Source organism: Pyrus communis, chromosome 2 (assembly GCF_041283825.1).
Source record: "Pyrus communis isolate YQ-2024b chromosome 2, ASM4128382v1, whole genome shotgun sequence".
NCBI classification, from domain to species: domain Eukaryota; kingdom Viridiplantae; phylum Streptophyta; class Magnoliopsida; order Rosales; family Rosaceae; genus Pyrus; species Pyrus communis.
Genome location: NC_142566.1, coordinates 20,529,182 through 20,550,000, shown reverse-complemented (window position 1 = coordinate 20,550,000; position 20,819 = coordinate 20,529,182). Strand labels below are relative to the sequence as shown.

Below are 20,819 nucleotides of genomic sequence, written 5' to 3'. Positions count from 1 at the left end.
ATGTTTACACAGTAATACATATTGATTAGTTTAACCACTGCATTGGTCAGTGTCAATCTTGTGTGGGCGCGTGATTTTTGCATAATTGCATAACATATTTACTTTACTGGTACATTAAGCTTCAATGTTAACTGCCAGCTATTGAATTATGTGAGAGCATTTGTAATTGACGATGTCACACTCCCACACTACTATGCTGATGCTGATGCTAGCATAACTCATTCAACTCTATGACTAGCTATAAGCTTTGATTGCAGATTAGAGGAAAGGGGAAAAAAATTGAGAGATCCAGTTGGAGCAAGGATTACTTGTATCAGGTCTTACCTGTCATATATCCATGTTTAGTCCGACAAAGGATTAAAGGGGAAGATGTATGTGAAAAACAAGGGAGATGCTGGGATTATACTCGAAGATTACTGTTTCGATCAGTCAGATAGGATAAATACCCGTCGGATAGCACTAAATTAATCGAGCGTTTAGTGCAATATCAAACTAATGACCGAATTAATAGGATCGATTATGTTTTATTTTTTAATTACCTGTTAATAGTATTTTTGGAATGATTATTCAAATTAAAAAAAAAAAAACCAAAACAAAAGAAACCCAAAGGGACAAGGCTCCTATGGTCAGTGGCAGCTGATTGAACAACTTTGTGATCGAGTTAAAGGTGTTATAATTGAGAAACTTGAAGATGAAAGTGAGGCGGATTACAGACTCAGAGGATTCACAGAGCTATGTAAGAGAGTGGTTGACTTCGGTGTCCAAGTTCATTTCCTTGACAAAGTTGAACAGAAGCTGCTCCAACCACGAAGATATCTTCCGCACGGGGTGCTCCTTCAGCCTCAAGATTCTGCAAGTGCTGCTGAATTACTCTCGAAGCTCTCAAGTTTTGGGTTCAGCTTACTATCCATCGATGACCAACAGGACAAGATTAAGCAAATCTCTAATAAATTTTCTGCTGAAGTTGTTATAATCGATAGACTTGCAGGAGAAAGCGAGGAAGATTTGAGAAAGAAAACATTCACAAAGTTGTTCAATAAAGCTCCAGTCTCAGCACGAGTTAATTTATTCAAGGAGTTAACGGAAAAATTCTTTGGTGAAAGACGCTTGTGTGAGTCAATTCTTCTGTTCAGGCAGCTTGGTTCCAATGATCAACAAGAACGGATTGAAGAAATGTTTGGCCGCTTAGTGAGAAGCGAAGATGCCAAAAATGTCATACTCGAGAAAGTTGATGAGGAAAGTGAAGAGGATTTTAGGCTCAGAAGATTTATAAAGATGTGTATTACACATACATTCCTTTTGGATCGCTTCTTGTGGAATGAAGCTAAGAAGCGTGATTTAAAAGGTCTACAGCTGCAGATATCAGGTAACAAAGAGATAGATGAGATCAAACAGTTTCGATATGCTGAATTTTACCTTGGTTTGTCAATAATTTGGTTCAAAACACGATGCGCCAAAAATCCAAAAAATCCCGTTCAAGTACTTTTTAGGAATGTTGGAGAAGGTGATTACATCATTGAGAAACTCCAACATGAGACCGAGGAGGACTTCAGGCTCAGAAGATTTACAGAATTGTTTGAGCAGCTTCATTCCAGTTCCCAAGAAGATATTGTGAAATATATTCAAGGCACAATATTTCATGATCTAGGTTATGAGCCAAAAAAAGAGGAGAAAAAGGAAGAAATCCGATTTGATGGAATGCCTCAGTTTGCTCCTCACTTCATCAAGGTGAAAATTCCAAACTTACGAGGAGGAGGAGCAGCTACTCGAGGAGGTGGAGATGGAGCAATTACACAAGGAGGGCAGGGGACAAGTCAACAATAGATGATTTGCAACTGTCACCACGGAAGAATCGTTCAAATGACTACAGCAAATATGATGTCGATAATGTGGTCATACTGTTAGCATTCGACGAATTTTTACATGCAGTAGGATAATTTGTGTGTCATCATTTCACGCCTTACATTGTCTATGATTAATGCTTGGGGTAGGACTCCGACGTTCTTACTGGTAATTACGCAAATTATGTAAGTGTAAAAAGCCGGTTGAACTTGTGACACCACGTTAGCTAGCTAAGTAATGTTACGGTCAAATAATTTCTTGTTAATACGTTGTGCAACAAATCATTGACTTTATATTGCGTTACAAGATTAATCTAACACGCATATATAATCCAGATGAGCATGCTCTTATTTATGCTCGTATGTTTGTCAACTCTGGAGATTATATATGCTGTGTGGTGGGAACTCTTTGAAGATTTACAAGCATATTATAACATGCATCAGGCCTTAGCTGTTGGGGTTGGCCTTTATAATCCCCTTGTGTTGTGTGTTTATTAATGATGCCTACTCATATTATAACATGTGGAGTGGTTACATACCATGTGAATTTGTTCCGCTCACATATTACTCGAAATTTCATAGCGAAAATGAGTCGAATGGTTTAAGATAGTTAATATTTGGTAGTCAACAACTTTTATGCCCTAGGTTTGGTTGAGATTCATCCACAACCATATAGCTAAGGCTTTTTTGTACATACCTAATCATTCATCAGATTTTCATTCAAATGTAAAGAGAGAAAAAACCATCTGAATAATGTCTGTCTGGAAGTAAATGGCAGCTGATGAGCCCCATAACACTAGTACATTGTTACACCATTCAATCTTTGCATACAGTCGACTTTCTGCCATTGGTCGAAGAGAGAAGACGGAAGAAATCCATACTAGTTGATCGAGCTGTTACACTACTCGAGCAGCACCAGAAGGAAAGTGAAGAGGATCTCCAACTCAGACCCTTCACAGAGCTATTCAACAAACTGCCATTCCCTGAGATGAATTTTTTCCCATCGCGAGTTATAAGGAAATTCAAGCGTGAAAGGCAGTTTGCGGATTTAATTTCTTCGTTCAGGAGACTAGACGCCTGTGATCAATAACAACTAATGAGAATAATTGCTGACGTTGCAGCCGAATAAAAAACAAACGAGGATTCTAGGCTCAAAAGATTTACACGGTTGTCTAGGGAGTAGGGACTATACCGGCAGTTTTGATTTGCTGAGTTTTCTTGGATTTCTCGATTATTTGGTTCAAGGGACAAAGTTCCCGGTTCAATTGCAGCTGATTGAACAACTCTATCATGGAGTTAAAAGTGCTATATTTGAGAAACTCGAACATGAAAGTGAGGCGGATTTCAAACTCAGAAGATTCACAGTGCTTTGCGAGATAGTAATTGACTTGGTGTCCAAGTTCACTTCCTAGACAAAGTTGAACAGAAGCCACTACACCAACGAAAACATCTTCCAGAAGGGATGTACTTCAGCCCCAACATTCTGCGAATGCTGCTGCACTACTCTCACAGCTCTCGAGTTATGTGTCCAGCCTACTATCCTCCAAGGACCAGCAAGACAAGACTGAACAAATGAATGTCAAAATTTCTGCTCAAGCTGTTATAATCGAAAGTCTTGAAGGGGAAAGCTAGGAAGATTTGAGAAAGAAAACGTTCACGGAGCTGTTTAATAAAGCTCCAGTAATTACACAAGTTCGTTTATTCTAGGAGTTGACAAAAAAAGCTCTTCAGTCAAAGACGCTTATGTAAGTCAATTGTTTGTTCAAGCAACTTGGTTCTTGTGATCAACAAGAACAGATTGAAGAAATGTTTGGCCGGTCAATGAGGCTGCCAAGCAAAGTTGTCAAAGATGTAATGCTTGAGAAATTCTCTGAGGAAAGTGAGGAGGATTTCAGGCTAAGAAGATTCATAAAGTTGTGTACAATGTGTAGTACCACTACATACCTTTTGGATAGTTTCGTATAGTATGAACCTAAGAAGAGGAATTTAAAAGCTCTAGAGCTGCCGACATTAGCTAATGAAGGGGACAAAATCGAACAGTTTCGGCATGCTGAATTTTACTTTGGTTTGTCCGTAATATAATTTGGTCAAAAGGCGATGTGCTAATTATCCAAGAAACCCCATTCAAGTACTACTTAGTAATCATGGAGAAGGTGACCATACCATCCAGAAACTACCCAATGAGACTAAGGAGGATTTCAGGCTCAAAAGATATATTGAGCAGCTTGAATTCAGTGTTGAATATCCCACATTAGTAAGAGAAAGAAAAAAGAGTAAATTGTAGCTATGGTCCCTTAACTTTAACTCAATTGGAGCAATAGTCCCTCAACTAAAAATCCATTACCATTGGTCCCTCAACTTTAATTCAACTGAAAAAATGGTCCCTTAACTTTAACCCAATTGTAGCAATGGTCATTCCAACATAACTCGTTTTGACAAAATTTTTGACGTAGTTGATGAAAATGACCATAATTACACACTTTGATGAGTTGAGAGACCCTAATTGTATAAATGGTCATTCTAACATAACTTATTTTGACAAAATTTTGACGAAATTGATGAAAAGAACTATAGCTACACATTTTGATAAGTTGAGGGACCAATGGTAATGAATTTTTAGTTGAGGGACCATTGCTACAATTTACTCAAGAAAAAAAGAAGAATATAAATACCACTCCAATTGATACTGAGGCTTTTTGTAATAAAATTTCACACTTGATGGATTGTGCAGGTGGTAATTCAAGTTGGGGACAATATCAATGTTGTTGAAAACTTGAAAGTGGGCATTTCGACCCGTCTCTCTAATAATTCAACATGGCATTAGAGCCAAAGAGCAGACTCGTACTGTCCCGTAATGGGGTAGGTCTCCTTGGCCTCACGCGATAATGGTGGGTTAGTTTGGCGCCGCATGTTGGGTGAGTCCCCTTTGGCTCCATATGGTTGCTGATATGTGGATCTCCCATGTGTGACCCACTAATTAGGTCTCAAGTGAGGGGGCGTGTTGAATATCCAACATTGGCCAGAGAAAGAAAGAAAGAAGAGTTTAAATATCCAACCGTACTCCAACTAATACAGAAGCTTTTTGTGATAGAACCTTGTACTAGACGGAGATTGCGCAGCTGGTAATTACCAAGTTGAGGACTATATCGATGTTGTTGAAAGTAGGCATTTCAGCTCATCTCTCTAATAAATTAATATGGTATCAGAACTAAGGAGCGGGCCCATACTACCACGTGATTGGGTGGGTTTCCTTGGCCATGTGCAATGATGGTGGGTCCATTTGGCATCGCGTATTGGGTGAGTCTCCTTTAGCTCCACATTGTTGCCTATATTTGGATCTTGCACCTGTGATCCACTAATTGGATCCCACGTGAATGAGCGTGTTAAATATCCCTAAGCCTCAAGCCGAGGTGATGTAGAGCAGCTAGCGGAAAAGATAGAAAAACAATTGGAGTGCCGCAAACCTGAGAGCACAACAGCAACCAAGTCTGATAGTTTTTTATTTTATATTTTTGTTTCCCTTTTTAGCCCTTCTAGAGTTTGTTTTATTGTAGACTATAAATCCACCTTCTTGGCATATTGTTAGGGGCATTTTGATTTTCCATTGAATAAAAATCAAGATTAATTCTCTCAAGCTTCTCGTGCTCCAAATTTTATCTAAGGGTGACCTTTCGTGATCCATTTTCTTGTAACTTCGGCTGTGTCAAGTGGCATCCGAGCCTAGATTTAATCCAATCGATGGCAAATGATCATGGCAGAGTTAACCTTACAAGTTTTGCATACGTGAGTCGGGAACTTGTTGCCATAGAATGATGTATGCAAGGAGGTATGGATGAAATTCAAGCATGGATAGATGAAATAGGACAGATGATTGCTAACCTTGATGTGCATAATGACAAGGACAATATGAGAAACAATAAAGATCGACAACTCGTGGCTGGTGGTGAACTGGCAATAGGAGGGCCTTGTCCTCCTAATGACGTCGATTCTAGTTCAAAAGATGAAGAAGTTGTGGATCAACTCGAAAATATCAGATAGGAAACGAAGAAAATTAAGATCTTAACTTTCAATGAGATGACATTCATCGAAAACTTTCTGGATTGGTTGTCCAAGTGTGAGAAGTTCTTTACTTATGCAGAAATTGCAAAAGCACTACAGGTGAGTGTTGTGGCTTAGAAGTTAAAAGGAAGTGCCGCTGTGTGGTGGGATGAGCAGCAAGCCACCCGTGTTCGGCAAGGGAAACGACCTGTATAGTCATAGTGTACAATGCAATCCATGTTGAATGACCGTTTTCTGCCTCGCAACTATGAGCATGTTTTGTTTGAAAAGTACCATGGACGTGTGAAAGAAACGCGCTCTATTCAAGAATATTCTCAGGAATTCTTCAATCTTGCTACAAGGAATCGGCTAACTGAGTCTCCGGCGCAACAAACAGCAAGATATCTTCATGGATTGAAGGCCAATATACGCGATCGCATAGGCCTGCAATGTGTGAACACCCCTGCGGAAATTGAATTAGCACTGAGTTGTTGGAAAAAAAAAAAAAAGTAATCAGTTCGCTGGGTACAGAAAGAATTGGCAAGATTTGGCCAATGCAGGCAATTCGAACAAGGCCAAGGAATGGGAGCAACATACCAAGGCACCCGAAAATTCAACAAAAACCGTCCCTCGAAGCTCCAACTATTTTCAGAATTATTCTCGTGGACCGAATAATATAAACAACCCTTATACCAAGTTCCGGGGAGAAAAGTGCTACAATTGTGGTAGCTTTGAGCATGCCACCGATGTTTGTGGGGGACGCAAGACAGGAACCCTAGTGGAAGAAGAGCCGGAGATGGTAAAATGAGGTGTGACTGAAGAAGATTATGAGGAGGAAGGGGTTGAACTTGCCCTAGTGCTTCAACGGGTCCTATACTCAAAGCCTAATGAAAACACCCAGAGACACCAGATTTTCCGATCCAAGTGCACGGTTAATGATAAAGTTTGCCAATTGGTGTTAGATGGCGGTAATTTTGTGTCACGAAAATTGGTAAATCACTTTCAGTTATCAACCGAGAAACATCCTCACCCATATCTTGTGGGTTAGATTAAGAATGGACCGAGTGAGAAGGTGACAGAAACTTGTAAAGTTCCCATCTCAATTGAAAAATACTGCAAGAATGAAGTAATTTGTGATGTTGTAAACATGGACGTCACTCATGTGTTACTAGGCAGGCTGTGGATGTTGGCTAGAGACATCACACACTAAGGTAGAGAAAATGTTTACAGATTTACATGGGGAACACATTTGATTACTATGTCTCCCAATGGCCGGTCTTTGGTTAAAGAAACTAAAAGAGCCGGACCAAAGTTGATTACCTTAATCAATTCTAAGCGGGCAGTAGCAGCAGAAGTCAAGGAAACCAAGCAAATTTGCGTGGTTGTTATGAAAGGTTTACTAGTAGCTGAACCTATTTTTAAGGCTCTATCGGTTCCTCCATAAGTGCAGGAAATACTGCAGGGTTTTGATGATTTGCCTTCGGAAGAGCTGCCAAATGAATTACCACCTATGCGGAACATCCAACATCAAATTGACTTAATCCCTGGGGCTAATTTGCTCGATTTGCCACATTACAGGATGAGCCCAAAAGAGAATGAGATCATGCGTGAGAAAATTGAAGAGATACTCTAAAAAGGATTTATTCGGGAAAGGCTAAGTCTTTGTGCTGTTCCCGTGCTTCTTATCCCGAAGAAAGACAAGTCAAGTCATGGAGGATGTGCGTTAATAGCATGGCCATTAACAAGATCACAATCAAGTACAGTTTCCCTATTCCTCGTTTGGACGACATGCTAGATGAGTTATACGGCGCAATGATATTCTCCAAACTAGATTTGCGGAGGGTACCATCAAATTAGAATTAAACCAGGGGATGAACGGAAAACGACATTCAAAAGTAAGGATGGATTGTATGAATGGCTAGTTATGTCGTTCGGACTATCAGACGCACCCAACACATTTATGCGACTCATGAATCAAGTGCTACGACCTTTTATCGGTTCTTTTGTTGTTGTTTACTTTGATGATATTCTCATTTATAGTAAATCCGAACTTGAGCATTTGGAGCATTTGAGGATGGTGTTGGAAGTGTTGCAGAATAACAAGCTCTTTATTAATCTGAAGAATTGCGATTTTCTCACTTCTAAGTTAATATTTCTTGGCTATGTTGTGAGTTCCGAAGGAATTCATGTTGACGAAGACAAAGTAAAAGCGTTCCGTGATTGGCCAGCTCCCAAAAAAGTCTCCGAACTGCACAATTTCCATGGGCTAGCAAAGTTTTATCGGCGTTTTGTGCGCAATTTCAATACCATGGTGGCCTCGATGACTGAGTGTTTGAAGAAAGGAAAGTATCGTTGGGAGGAGGCCCAAGAGAAGAGTTTTGCGCTGATCAAGGAAAAGCTTAGCACTGCTCCAATTCTAGCCTTGCCTAATTTTGATAAAGTTTTTGAAGTCGAGTGTGATGCCAATGAAGTGGGAATTGGTGCTGTCCTTTCTCAAGACAAATGGCCCATAGCCTTTTTTAATGAGAAGCTTAGCGACGCTCGTCAAACGGAGTACATATGCTCAGGAATTCTATGACGTCGTCCGCACCTTGCACCAATAGGAACACTACCTTGTGGGTAAAGACTTCGTCCTTTATAGTGATCATCAGGCTTTAAAATGGCTTAACAATCAGAAGAGTGTGGACAAGATGTATATGCGGTGGCTAGTTTATCTCCAGAAGTTTCCTTTTGTTATTAAACACAAGTCTGGAGTTATGTATCGAGTGGCCAATGCGTTAAGTCATCAGGCACAACTTATAATAACATTACAACAAGAAATTGTGGGGTTTGAGTTTCTAGCCGAAATGTATGAGGATGATGAGGACTTCAAAAGTATTTGGGCTTCTTGTCTACACAATCAAGCCATTTCAAATTACCATGTATCAGATGGTTTTCTCTTTCGCGGTAACTTTTTGTGTATCCCACGGTGCTCCTTGCGAGAAAAACTCATTCGCAATTTGCATAGTGGCAGTTTAATCGGACATTTGGGGTGTGACAAAACGATCGCGGGCTTGATTGCATGGTACTATTGGCCTCAACTCAAGAAAGATGCTAGCAATCTTGTTCGCAGGTGCTATGTTTGCCAAACTTCTAAAGGTCAGCCTTAAAACACCGGTCTTTATATGCCTTTGCCTATTCCTGAAGATATATGGCTAGACCTCTCTATGGACTTCGTGTTGGGACTCCCTCGCACCCAGAAGGGCATTGACTCTGTCTTTGTGGTGGTTGATCGTTACTAAAAAATGACTCACTTTATTGCCTATCGAAAAACCTCTGACGTTGTCCACATCACTTAACTTTTCTTTCATGACATTGTGCGACTCCATGGAGTGCCATAATCTATTACTTCTGACTGTGATACAAAATTTCTTAGTCATTTTTGAATTACCTTGTGGAAATTATTTGGTAACGATTTACAACGTAGTATTACGGCTCACCCACAGACGGATGGTCAAACCGAGATTACAAACCGCACTTTGGGTAACATGGTTTGTAGTGTTTGTGGCGACAAGCCAAAATAGTGGGACCTTGCTCTTCCTCAAATTAAATTTGCCTACAACAGTGCTATTCACAGCGCAACTGGCAAGTCTCCTTTCTCCCTAGTGTATACTTTTGTCCCCAAGCATGTAGTGCACCTCATCAAGCTCCCTAAGGGTCCAAGTGTGAGTGTGGCAGCTCAAAAGATGGCATAAAGCATCCAGGCTGTTAAGGCAGAGGTTCGTGAGCGTCTGGCACGGACAAATGCAAAATACAAAGCGGCGACTGACCAACATCACTGTTCCCATATGTTTCAAGTCAGTGACGTTGTTATGGTATTTTTGAGGAAAGAACGATTTCTAGTCGGGACTTACAGCAAGCTCAAGCCTCGCAAGTATGGACCCTATAAAATTATACAGAAGATTCATGATAATGCTTATGTTGTGGATCTTCCTTCTTTAATGAGCATTTCTCCTACCTACAATGTTACTGATTTATTTGAGTTCCATTCGGATGATGAGTCGTTGTATCCGGATGCTAACTCGAGGATGAGTTCTTTTCACAAAGGGGAAACTGATGTAGAGCAGCTAGTGGAAAAGATAGAAAAACAATTGGAGTGCCGCAAACCCGAGAGCACAACAGCAACCAAGTCTGATAGTTTTTTATTTTATATTTTCGTTTCCCTTTTTAGCCCTTCTAAAGTTTGTTTTATTGTAGATTATAAACACACCTTCTTGGCATATTGTTAGGGGCCTTTTGATTTTCCATTGAATAAAAATCAAGATTAATTCTCTCAAGCTTCTGGTGTTCCAGATTCTATCTAAGGGTGACCGTTCGTGATTCCTTTTCTTGTAATTTCTTGTAATCTTTCCCAATAGAATGCAACCAATCCTACCTTTTTGTTCCAATCAGTCTCCAAATTAACATCATGAAGAGCTTGCATGCAATTGGTAAGTCAAGATGTCTCAAACAAATCACGTGATGTCATGTGAAATAGTTGAGACACAAAGTGACGGGTGCTAGGCTTGGGACACCTATCTCGATTACATGTAAATTTCCCAACCAAATATGACCATGAGTATTGAGTTGTGACTGTGAGCTGAATAAAGAAGTTGAGGATTTCAAGTATTCCAGTTTTTTTTTTTTTAAAGCAACGATGGTAGATTCCATAAATAAAAAAGTGGGTTACATCAAAAGTCGGCAAAAAAAAAACCTCCATAGTCAATTACATTCAGACGAAATTAAGCTAGGTATGAAATCAGGGAGCCCCTCGAACCAGGAGCAATTCACAGAAATCATGTGTAGAGCTTGGCGGGCCAGGCGACGAATTATTATATCCCAGTTCAATCTTCAACTAATGGACTATATTGGACTTAGGGCTTTCGTTAATTTTAGCTTAATATTCATTTTATCCGTGTCAAATTCACTCATTGAATGAAAATAGTTTCTCTTTCTTTTCATTCTGCGAAGTTTGAGTACTTTTCACAGACCAATTCCAATATAATTACCGAGTCTTTTAGTCCTTAACTCCTGTTTAATGAATTTTGGTCTCCTATATCATATATTAAAAGATAAATGAAGCCATTAACTAAATTAATCAACTCACTTCCAGTCGATAGGCAAGTTATTATTATATTAATAATTAGTACATTAATTTCCAAATTCCCAGTCAAGCACACTAAGCACTACATAGAGGAAGATAACGATTTACATTAGCTTGGTCACTATCTACAAAGTTCTAAATTGATTGCAGATTCACATATACAGGTTCATCCATTCCATGCCAGGAATGTAATTGTTATGGGGCGTGTAAAAAACATCATCGTACTCTTCCACCCCAAATTCTCCTAAAAATGGAGGATCAATGGCTTCCATGGAGAGCGAGGAGCTCGGACTGTTGCTGGGGCCGCCATGATAAACGCGCTCCGACAGCCGTTGGATCTCCTTCTCAGCCTCCTTCAGTTGATCCTTGAGCTTCGACATCTTCATATCAATGGTGTCAAAGGTTATATTATGCATGAGACTATATAAATGTCAAGGTGTGTGTTTATAAAATAGAACATGTACTCGATGTGGACCAAATGTGGTCACTTAATGTTCCCCAAATGAGTCATGGCGAGGCCCTAATGGGCCAACACCAACCACCTTAAACAACATTGTACGGACGTCCCATGAGAGCTGGAAGAACAGCCTTTGCTGTCTAATGAGGTGGAACCAAGCTGTTGCTTGTCCCTTTTTTCCCCCCACTCTGTGTTTTATATGACCATAATCTGAGTAACTTTTATGGCAGGACCAACACCATGACAGCCTATTCGTACCCATACAAGTCCTACTCTCAAAACCCAACAAGGTGTGGCATAGATTTCTTTGAGCCTAGAGCTCATGCATGTTCATGTTTGTGTCTATGTGGTGGCCCTGGTGGGTGCACCTTGTCCTTTTAATTTTTAACTTTTATTTTTTTATTTTTTCTTCCCAAGGGATAAGATAAGAGTAAGCCATAACTGGGAGGCAACAACTTTGCTGTGATATTTTCTTGCAATTCCTTTTAGGGTTAAAAAAAGGTATTCATTCTTGCACTCAAAATTTTGGTTTAGATTTTTTTCTCTTCACAATCGCTTGTATAAAAATATGTGAAAGCTCAAACTACTGAGTTAAATTTAATCATGGTCTACTTCTAACCCACCTTGATTGGTTTACCAAGAAATCAAATGAAACCTAAAATAGAAAAATTCATATCTTATGCTTCTGTTTGCTTTGAAACCTGAACAACATATTTAAGACTGTAATCTTACAATGAAGTTAGAATTATATTTCACTTCTCCTCGACTTCCTTAGAAAGAAAACTAAACCCAACAAAGTCAATGTAAAACTCACTTAAGCAAATAACATGTGCACAGAGAGAGAGAGAGAGAGATGAATTACCTCGGACTCAAGTCTACATTTCTCAGCAACAGTGTTTTCATGTTCTTTCTTTAAGGTTGAGTACTCTTCCTCCAACTTCTTGTTCTTCCAACGAGCCCTTCGATTTTGGAACCAAACAGCAACTTGACGAGGATCAAGACCCAGTTCAGAAGCAAGCCTGTCTTTCTTCTCAGACTCCAGTTTGTGTTCGTTTCCAAAATTGAGCTCAAGAAGGTTTACTTGTTCAGCCGTGAGCTTCCTCTTCTTAAGCCCAACACCACCAACTTCTCCACCTTTTCTCTTCTTACGACGTCGCCTTGCCGGCTTTGAGGCTCCTAACCATAATAAAAAATTAATTGTTAAAACATTAACTAATCGTCCGTTGATAATTATTTCATTTTAAGTTTTGTTTTCAATGTTTTTGAAAACTTAAAACTTGTTTAGTAACTGTTTTCAGTTGAAAAAAATGAAAACTGATATCAACATCAAACAAAATTTTGAAAACTCACAAAATATATGTAACTTTCATATTTTAGATTGCAGACTAAAAAAACTAAAATAATTATCAAACAAGCTCTAAGTTTATCATAACTATGAGAAAAGGAAAATTGGAAAAAGTTTGTATGCTTTTGAAGTACAAACCTTGTGGGGGTACAATTTGAGTGTAGACATCAGAGGCCGAGTACAAGTGAGAGATGAGTAGCATATGATGGTCGTCTTCAACAACTTGGTGGTTGTTGGTTGCCATGCTTCCTAATTTCCTATGGCTAGTTAGCTCACTCTCTTTCCAACTCTCCTTTTCTCTACCTCTCACTTTCTCTCAAGAAACAGACGTGTTGAAGTTGAATGGCTTGGGAGACAACGCATGCACCTTATTTATAAGCGTTTCTATGTGAGCGAGTCATCCTTTCAAGCTTTTGGTTTACAGAAAATGGCGTTTTACAACAATGTCCTTAACTATGTAGATGGGGATGTGCTAGTCATGTATCACGTTGTTGGGTTTGTTTCTTTATTGTTACATATGCATTAAAGGGCAAATGGGGAAAAACATACATGCAAAGTTAACCACATGCTAGATTAAAAAATAGGGTAGAAAATACATAATCGTCAAAAACTTGGTTCCATATATTCACCCATGTAAAGATGCATCTAAGTTAATTTTGATGGCCGGATTGAATTTGATACAATAATAGAAATTTTTTTTCTCTCAAAAGTTGGACTCTCTATGGGTTTTTGTCACTTTACAGTTTAATTTCAATTCTTGTATCAACATGAAGTGTCAAAAAATCTATAGAGAGCCCGTCCCTAGCATTTCTCTACACTAAATTAAACTTCAAATTAGGATGCTTATTTGGGTGGAAGTGTAAACCGCCAAAAAAACGGATAGGGCAATTATGGTATGAAAGAAAAAGTTAAAACCTCTCAAGTTTCAACCACGCACAAACTTTGTAAATCCGGATGGGTTGGGATCCCAAACCTGACCACCTCGAAGTCAATAAACAATGTGGTGTAGTTGGCCGAGAGATTTTTAAGTGTGATTGGTACACAGAGTGGTACACTACGTGTTACTATACAAATGATGAGATATGTGTGCTAAAAAGTTAATAACTTAAAAAATAAAATTTCTCACCACTTCTATTAAAACACGTGATGTACCATTTATGTTCCCGTCACAATGAAAAATTTCTCATAGTTAGCCTATGGATTTGGACTTGCAATTCACTTTTGTTGTCCAATTGGGTGGTAATCTTCTCTTTCTATGTCAATAAGCCAAGCCACACTCAATTAGGTTAGCTTAATTAGCTTAGGCTTTATATGTACATTAGTAAACTAGTAGGTCATGCGTGGCTCGAGATGGGTGAAAATGCAAGGATCTTAGTGTCTTGTATTTTGCTTAACAAGCATGTAAATAACATAGAAAAATCTTAGAGCCCCCTTTCTTTTACCTTATTACATTAAGAATCATAAAACAATAAGGGAGGTCAATAAAAAATTTGTGGAGAGGTTGGACGAAATTGATGGACACTAAACATGTCGTCACTATTGATTATTTTTTCTTTAACACTCGCGCTTTCAATACACGATTCGTTTTAAGATTTATGAGAATATGTACAAAAGTCTAAAATAAGATTTTTTTAGTGTAAACGCTTGGATTAGAGCCCATCTTATAATAATTCATTTTCCCAACTCCATCAAGTGAACACGCCTAGAACTCATCTCATATTTTTGGTCTAAATATAACTACTCCTAAACAATTCATCAAATGATGTTTTGTTGATAATATCAATCTTACATGTGTTTATTAGTAGTTAGACTGCTTTTCATATTGTCAAATTCAATTTATGGGAGAACTTTAATTTTCTTAAGTTTTTTTCTTCATGTTATTAAATCTTTAGAATTAATAACCTAAATAACAATGAAAAAGAGAAAACACAGGAAAGAGACAAAATTTTTAAAATTTCGATCAGCATGTTGATAAATTTATTTCTCTTTTCAGGTTCTCTGTTTTTTCTTGTGTTTGTCTGGAAGATACTGAATTACAAAAAGAAAGCAAAAACATTTTCCTTGTCGCCCGCACAATCAAACAACACAGCAGAGTCGCTTTCTCATCCATTCACTACTTTTCTTTCTTTTTTTTCTCCCAGGGTTTTGCATATTTGCAGAAATGTCCGACTGGATGATAATGAAATGGCTGAGTGGTCACAGCTCACAAGGGTGATGGGAAATACGTGGCATAGCTTGATCAAAGTTTCCGGTAACATTCATGTATGAACAAGAAATCTGCACTCTAAAGCCACTAGATATGCATGTCTGTCCATGAAAAGGTTATTTGTTTGTTGAATCCATGAAGGACCTGAAAGCAAAATGTCAAAGATAACCTAATAGGTCCCCCAGCAAAAAGGAAGTCTTCTTGATATTTTGTTTGCAGCTAACCACAGTGGCTTTCCCTTCAAAGTGTAAGGTATGACGAGAAGAAAACCCTACATGAAAGAAAAGTTGAGATTTTATTATGAAATTAATTGGTCGTATATATAGATAGTATAGAGAGTAACTCAACTACTTCTTAGCTCATGTAATTTTTTTCATTGTATATGCTACATACGTAATGATAATGTTCAAAATCGGAAATAAGAAGAGAAAAATGTTTACAATAAAAATAGAGAATTGTTATTGGTACTTCAAAAATCTCATTTTGTACTCCTCATAGTTGTATTTTCTCTTTCTAAAAGATAGAAAGGTTGTAATGCAAAATAAAAATTTTAGAGTGCTAGTAATCAATCCCTAAAAGTAAATGTGCCAACGAAACAAGAAAATGCAAAGGAAAACTTTGATCACATATTATCCCAATTAATGATGGAATCATGACCTTAAATCAGGTAGCACAAGTAAAAGGGATCCGTGCTTTAGCATTTAGCAGGATTGGATAAATCATATCCATATGCTGTAAAGTAGAAGCACGGTGTGAGAAGTTGGAACAATTAAAATGAATTAATTATATCATCCAATTATTAATGGCTTGTTTGAAAATATTTTTAAAATGATTGTAAGTGCTTTTGGTAAAATTGATTTTGGGTACCAAAAACATATTAAGTGTTTTTTGGAAGAAGCATCAAATATGTAATTTTTGCAAGAAGCACTTAAAGTGTTTTTTTCAGGTTCCACTTGGATTTTTACTAAGGATTGGTTAAGAAAACATTTTCACCAAAAGAACTTTCAATCATTTTGAAAGCTCTTCCAAACGAGCCCTAAGACTAGTTCAAATGTACAATCTATTGATTAGACTCAATGATGCTTTAAATCAACCATAGTATATATACATTATGATTACCTATTGAGGAAGAATATATATACATTCTCGATAAAATCTAGTTATTATGGTACATGGCTTTTGTTAATGTCAAAGACTCGTTTCATTGTCACATTGGGTCGATAGTGAATAATGTATTTTAACGATACTTAATCATCAAACAAGTACTATATTGTTAGATTATGAAAATAAATACCGGAATATGATAATTCAACTTGATCAAAAGTTCGAAATCACAATTTAGTAATATAAACATCTTACATATGTTGTAAAACCATGTCGACAAGAGAGCATATCCGATCTGCTTGCGTAGCTCTCACTCTGACGTTGTAAACACTCGATAGATATAAAACTGTCACTCATACAATTGTAATGTCAGTTGGAAGACGGAGGAGGGAGCAAGAAGTGGCTGATATGCCAGTTGGCCTTGGTCAGAGGACAAAGTACCCTTAAGCTTTAGTCGGCTCAGAGCCATATAGCTAGCTAGGTCAGACAGACTTTTGGCTATGGCAGGGCAGCTTTCAAAGTGTGTGAAAAGTATGGCTTAAGTGGCCAAAAAGGAGCACATGGGGAGCAACAAGAAGCTTTTACGCGTGTGAAAACCCCCTTGGGTTTCCTTTAGGGTTTTCGATGGGACCACAAGTTCTATCCATACACGTGTAACTCTCTCATGCACAGACCTAAATTTACAAACCTGCCTACCAATCAGGAATCAGTTGTCCACGTTAATATTATATGATATAATTCATCAGTAAATTACCCAGACACACTACACTAGCCGCCATATTTGTACCGCGCAATTCTTACACTTGATTGACAAACCCCTTAATTTTTTTCCTTAATTAGTCGCAAGATGATTGATATATTTAGCCCCAATTGTGGAACAAATTAAGCTATCGTGGCATGCATGCGTTTCTTTCTTATACTTGTTCTATATGACGATGCTTATCTTCTTTTACCTCTTATGTACATGTTATAATGTTATCTAACATTATGAATGCATGACACCTCTAAACTTAAAAAGCATGAAAATACAATCTTTGCCACTCTGCTACATTCTTTGAATGCAATTGTTAACTGACTTACGTATGTGTAATGGTTAGTTAGAGCAGTACTAGTTAGAGTTACACCTATGTCTGATTCTAATCGTTGCTCCATATGGCAATATAATATATGAACAAAAAAATTGATCTCCATACGCATGCACAGCTTATCTGCATGCAGGTGGGTTTTCTACTTGGACTACATTCAGTGAATGGAGAAACTTACAGTTCAACTGACATATCACATATGTATATGCAGTACATGTGTGTGTGTGTGTGATTTCTCTTTAGGTCAAAATTTACTCAATGAAACTTGAAAGCTTTCGAGCAATTCCTGCACTGGTAGAAGAATCGAGGAAATAACTATGCGCTAGTGTCACTCTGATAAAGACATACAACCCAGTTGCGTGACACGTGTCATGTTTTCGATACGAAATTTGGACCCCATTTTTTAACGTTTGATTCAAAATGTTGGATTTTTGGATCGCCAAGCCCACTACATTCTAACGATACCGATACTATCTCTAACTTTACCACCTACCCAATCCGTCAGGTGTGGGGTTTTGCCACAAAATGTCTCGGTATTAGTTAGAGTAGGGTAATTCTATTTAAACCCCTTTGGTTTTCTTAGTGTTAAATGTCCCACATCGGTGGGTTCAAAGAAACTCAATGGGTTTAAATAGAATTACCCTACTCTAACTAATACCGAGGCATTTTGTGGTAAAATCCCACACCTGACGGATTGAGCAGGTGGTAAAGTTGGGGACAATATCGGTGTCGTTAGAGTGGGGGCAAGCCCGACGATCCAAAAATCCAACACAAAAAGGTTGATGGGGAAAGTTTGGAATGGCAAATAAGGTTTGGTTTGGTGCCAAAGTCGAGTTGTCATAGATAATTGTGATCAGAACCGTTGAAGCACGCATGTTCTGGTTGCTATATATATTGTTTTTAGGGTTTAGTTTTTGTTGGCCAATAGAGTCGTGACATGTATGACTTTTCTCCATTTGGTTACTGAATGCGAAGAGTGCATTGCTAATTAATTCAGTTGGTGCTCCTTGAAGCATGATAAAAGAGATACAAAGAAAGATTTGGGAAAGATAAGGCTGCTAAGTTTACTATGGTTAAATTGGATTAAAGTAAAGATCTGGTAATTAAGGATAAGGATGAAACCCTAGCGACAAGTGAGAGAGAGAGAGAGAGAGAGAGAGAGAGAGAGAGAGAGAGAGAGAGAGAGAGAGAGAGAGAGATTCTGCTAAGCTGGCATGCGCATGGCGTGGGAGGGATTCCGATGTATGCTTTGGAGTTGTTTTTGGGGTTTAATTAACTTATCAACTTTTTTATAATTATTTTTTGACTAAACAAATCAACCAAGACTAAACTAATGGGTGTCATTTTTATCCCGACATTTCCCACCATTGTTTCCCATCTTCCAACTCTGGAGTTAGATGCTAAACAGCTCATGGTTGTGTTACTTGTGTACTAATTAGATTTTTTCAGTAATTATTAATCAGGCCAATCAAATATGTGCCCTTCTTTAAATTAGGAAAATCCATACCGTTTAAAACCATTGCATCTGGAACCATCTTTTACATCTGTCTAAATCACCACTTTCATCATGTTTATAATTCCCTTCAAAAGGAATATGCACTGGTCCCGCTTGAATTTATAGGCTAATCAGATCTTATATATGACACACACTTACATATAAAATCGTCACATCTAATTGTACGAAGACATGTAAGTCTCTGATCTAATGGCATTATTTTTTTATGTACTATTTATTTTATATGAAGGTAGTGGATATTAGGCTATATATTGAACCCTCTTTTTGTGACAATGATCTTAAAAGTTTGTGACAATGAGGTAGGCAATGACAGGGACATGCGGATCAATGGGTTCAAATGACACTAGTAGCTATGCTTTTCCTTTCATTCATCTTCATCTCAATGTTCAACTTTAATTTGGCGCCAATTGTTACTGCCATAACTGCAATATGTGTGATTCTCGGCGTTTGATGAAATGTGCTCTAGTTGCACTGTGAAATTAGGAGTTTCTTAACTTATCGCTTGTCATTGATGAAAAAAAATTCTGACTTCACCACTTACAGGTAATATGGAAAAGTTACAAATGTTTATAGATGAACTGACTAAACTTACATCAACTTAAGCCAATATACTAGCTTCATTGATCAGCTAACTAAAGTTCACACTAGGGCTAATAGTGTGTCCAGACATTATTTCCACAAATTTAGTGTCTAGTGACCATTGCCCATCAATCGTACGTTTTCACATGAAAGTTACACTCTAGAATGTTGTCCACATTATATGTAACTGGAAGTCATGGACAGCTTAGCTAGGCCCCCACTTACCTAAAGCCCTAGCCACTGATTTCTACCATTCCATCTTCATAATATCTACGTATATTTATAAAAATAAACGAAAAACAACCTATAAAGATAATGCAGCTGCTTAATTGGATATGATGTGTGTGATTAATTAGTCTGTCATCAAGATCAAGGTCTCTTTCTTAATGAAGTCAAGTTTGTTCGTGTTGTATATGTAAAACTGCAGAAAACTTAAAGACGAAGAAAGAAGAAAGAACACAGAAGAAAGAAGAGGAAATTAGAGAGAGAGAGTCGGGAGAGAAAAACCAAATTTAGAGAGAAGAAAAGACTTGTTATTTTTCCACACTTTCTTTACAATTTACAAACTGTTATATGTAGTTACAAAACCTTCTCACTAAGCTAAGGACTAACTGCTGTTTAACTACCTTATAACAAACTATATAGGATCTTGACAAGTGTCATTCATTTCTGCCACAGATTTATCTTTCACTTGGAGGTTGGTTTTCCTTACTTCACTATTCTTACATCCCCCCTCAAGCTCATGCTTGTAGGAGCTAAGCATGAGATTGCCACAATGCAACTGAAACAATGGCGCAGACAAACCCTTAGTCAAAATGTCAGCGAACTGATCAGATGAAGAAACATGTTGAATCTGGAGATCTCCTCGTGTGACTCGTTCTCGCACAAAATGGTAGTCGATTTCAATGTGTTTGGACTTAGCATGAAACACTGGATTGGTGGATAGAGCAATGGTAGAAACATTGTCACAATGTATCATGGGAGGCAAATGCAAAGGAATGTGAAGATCACAGAACAATTGGCGTATCCAGGCAAGCTCAGCTGCAGTGATGGCAAGAGCTTGATATTCTGCCTCTGTTGAAGACCTAGAAACAGTATGTTGCTTCTTTGAAGCCCAAGAGATTGGATTGGAACCAAGAAACACAATGAAACCAGATGTAGACCTTCGATCGTTGGGGTCTCCAGCCCAATCTGCATCACTATAGGATTGCAGATAGAGTGGTCCTGATTGAAATCTAATACCATACTCCGAAGTGCCTTTGAGATACCGAATTATTCGTTTGACTGCAATGACATGGGATTCCATAGGATTGTGCATAAACTGGCAAGCTTGATTAACTGAAAACGCGATATCAGGATGAGTAAACATGAGGTATTGCAATGCACCTACAATACTACGATACTGGTCAGGACTGTGATAAGGTTTCCCATCATCTTTGATCAGTCTGTGATAGGGAAGACAAGGAGTAGCACAAGGTTTACAATCTTGAAGGTCAACCTTGTCAATCAACTCTTTGGTATATTTG

At 38.1% G+C, this 20,819-nt stretch overlaps 2 protein-coding genes and 1 pseudogene across 2 annotated transcripts; 2 read left to right on the top strand and 1 right to left on the bottom strand.

Moving 5' to 3' along the window:
* The first annotated feature begins 369 nt into the window (after positions 1-369).
* LOC148698705 (uncharacterized) lies at positions 370-2,107 on the top strand. Its single transcript, XM_088678849.1, has 2 exons — positions 370-428; positions 600-2,107. Exons 1-2 carry the CDS (start codon positions 370-372, stop codon positions 1,822-1,824), a joined length of 1,284 nt encoding a protein of 427 aa, XP_088534975.1. The 3' UTR covers positions 1,825-2,107.
* Positions 2,108-2,253: 146 nt separating this feature from the next.
* LOC148698704 (uncharacterized) lies at positions 2,254-4,128 on the top strand (annotated as a pseudogene).
* A 6,859-nt stretch (positions 4,129-10,987) lies between these two features.
* On the bottom strand, positions 10,988-13,157 carry LOC137748592 (homeobox-leucine zipper protein ATHB-40). The gene is made up of 3 exons (XM_068488760.2): positions 12,942-13,157; positions 12,321-12,634; positions 10,988-11,381 (listed from the first exon to the last, which is right to left on the bottom strand). Exons 1-3 carry the CDS (start codon positions 13,045-13,047, stop codon positions 11,154-11,156), a joined length of 648 nt encoding a protein of 215 aa, XP_068344861.2. The 5' UTR covers positions 13,048-13,157; the 3' UTR covers positions 10,988-11,153.
* Positions 13,158-20,819: the final 7,662 nt, after the last annotated feature.

Excerpts from the sequence above, each read along its gene's own strand:
- LOC148698705 (XM_088678849.1), top strand. The coding sequence starts at position 370 with ATGTATGTGAAAAACAAGGGAGATGCTGGGATTATACTCGAAGATTAC. Across the intron at positions 429-599 it reads GAAGATTACTGTTTCGATCA|AAACCCAAAGGGACAAGGCT; the intron begins GTCAGATAGGAT and ends CCAAAACAAAAG.
- LOC137748592 (XM_068488760.2), bottom strand. The coding sequence starts at position 13,047 with ATGGCAACCAACAACCACCAAGTTGTTGAAGACGACCATCATATGCTA. Across the intron at positions 12,635-12,941 it reads TCAAATTGTACCCCCACAAG|GAGCCTCAAAGCCGGCAAGG; the intron begins GTTTGTACTTCA and ends TATTATGGTTAG. Across the intron at positions 11,382-12,320 it reads AATGTAGACTTGAGTCCGAG|ATGTCGAAGCTCAAGGATCA; the intron begins GTAATTCATCTC and ends ATTGATATGAAG.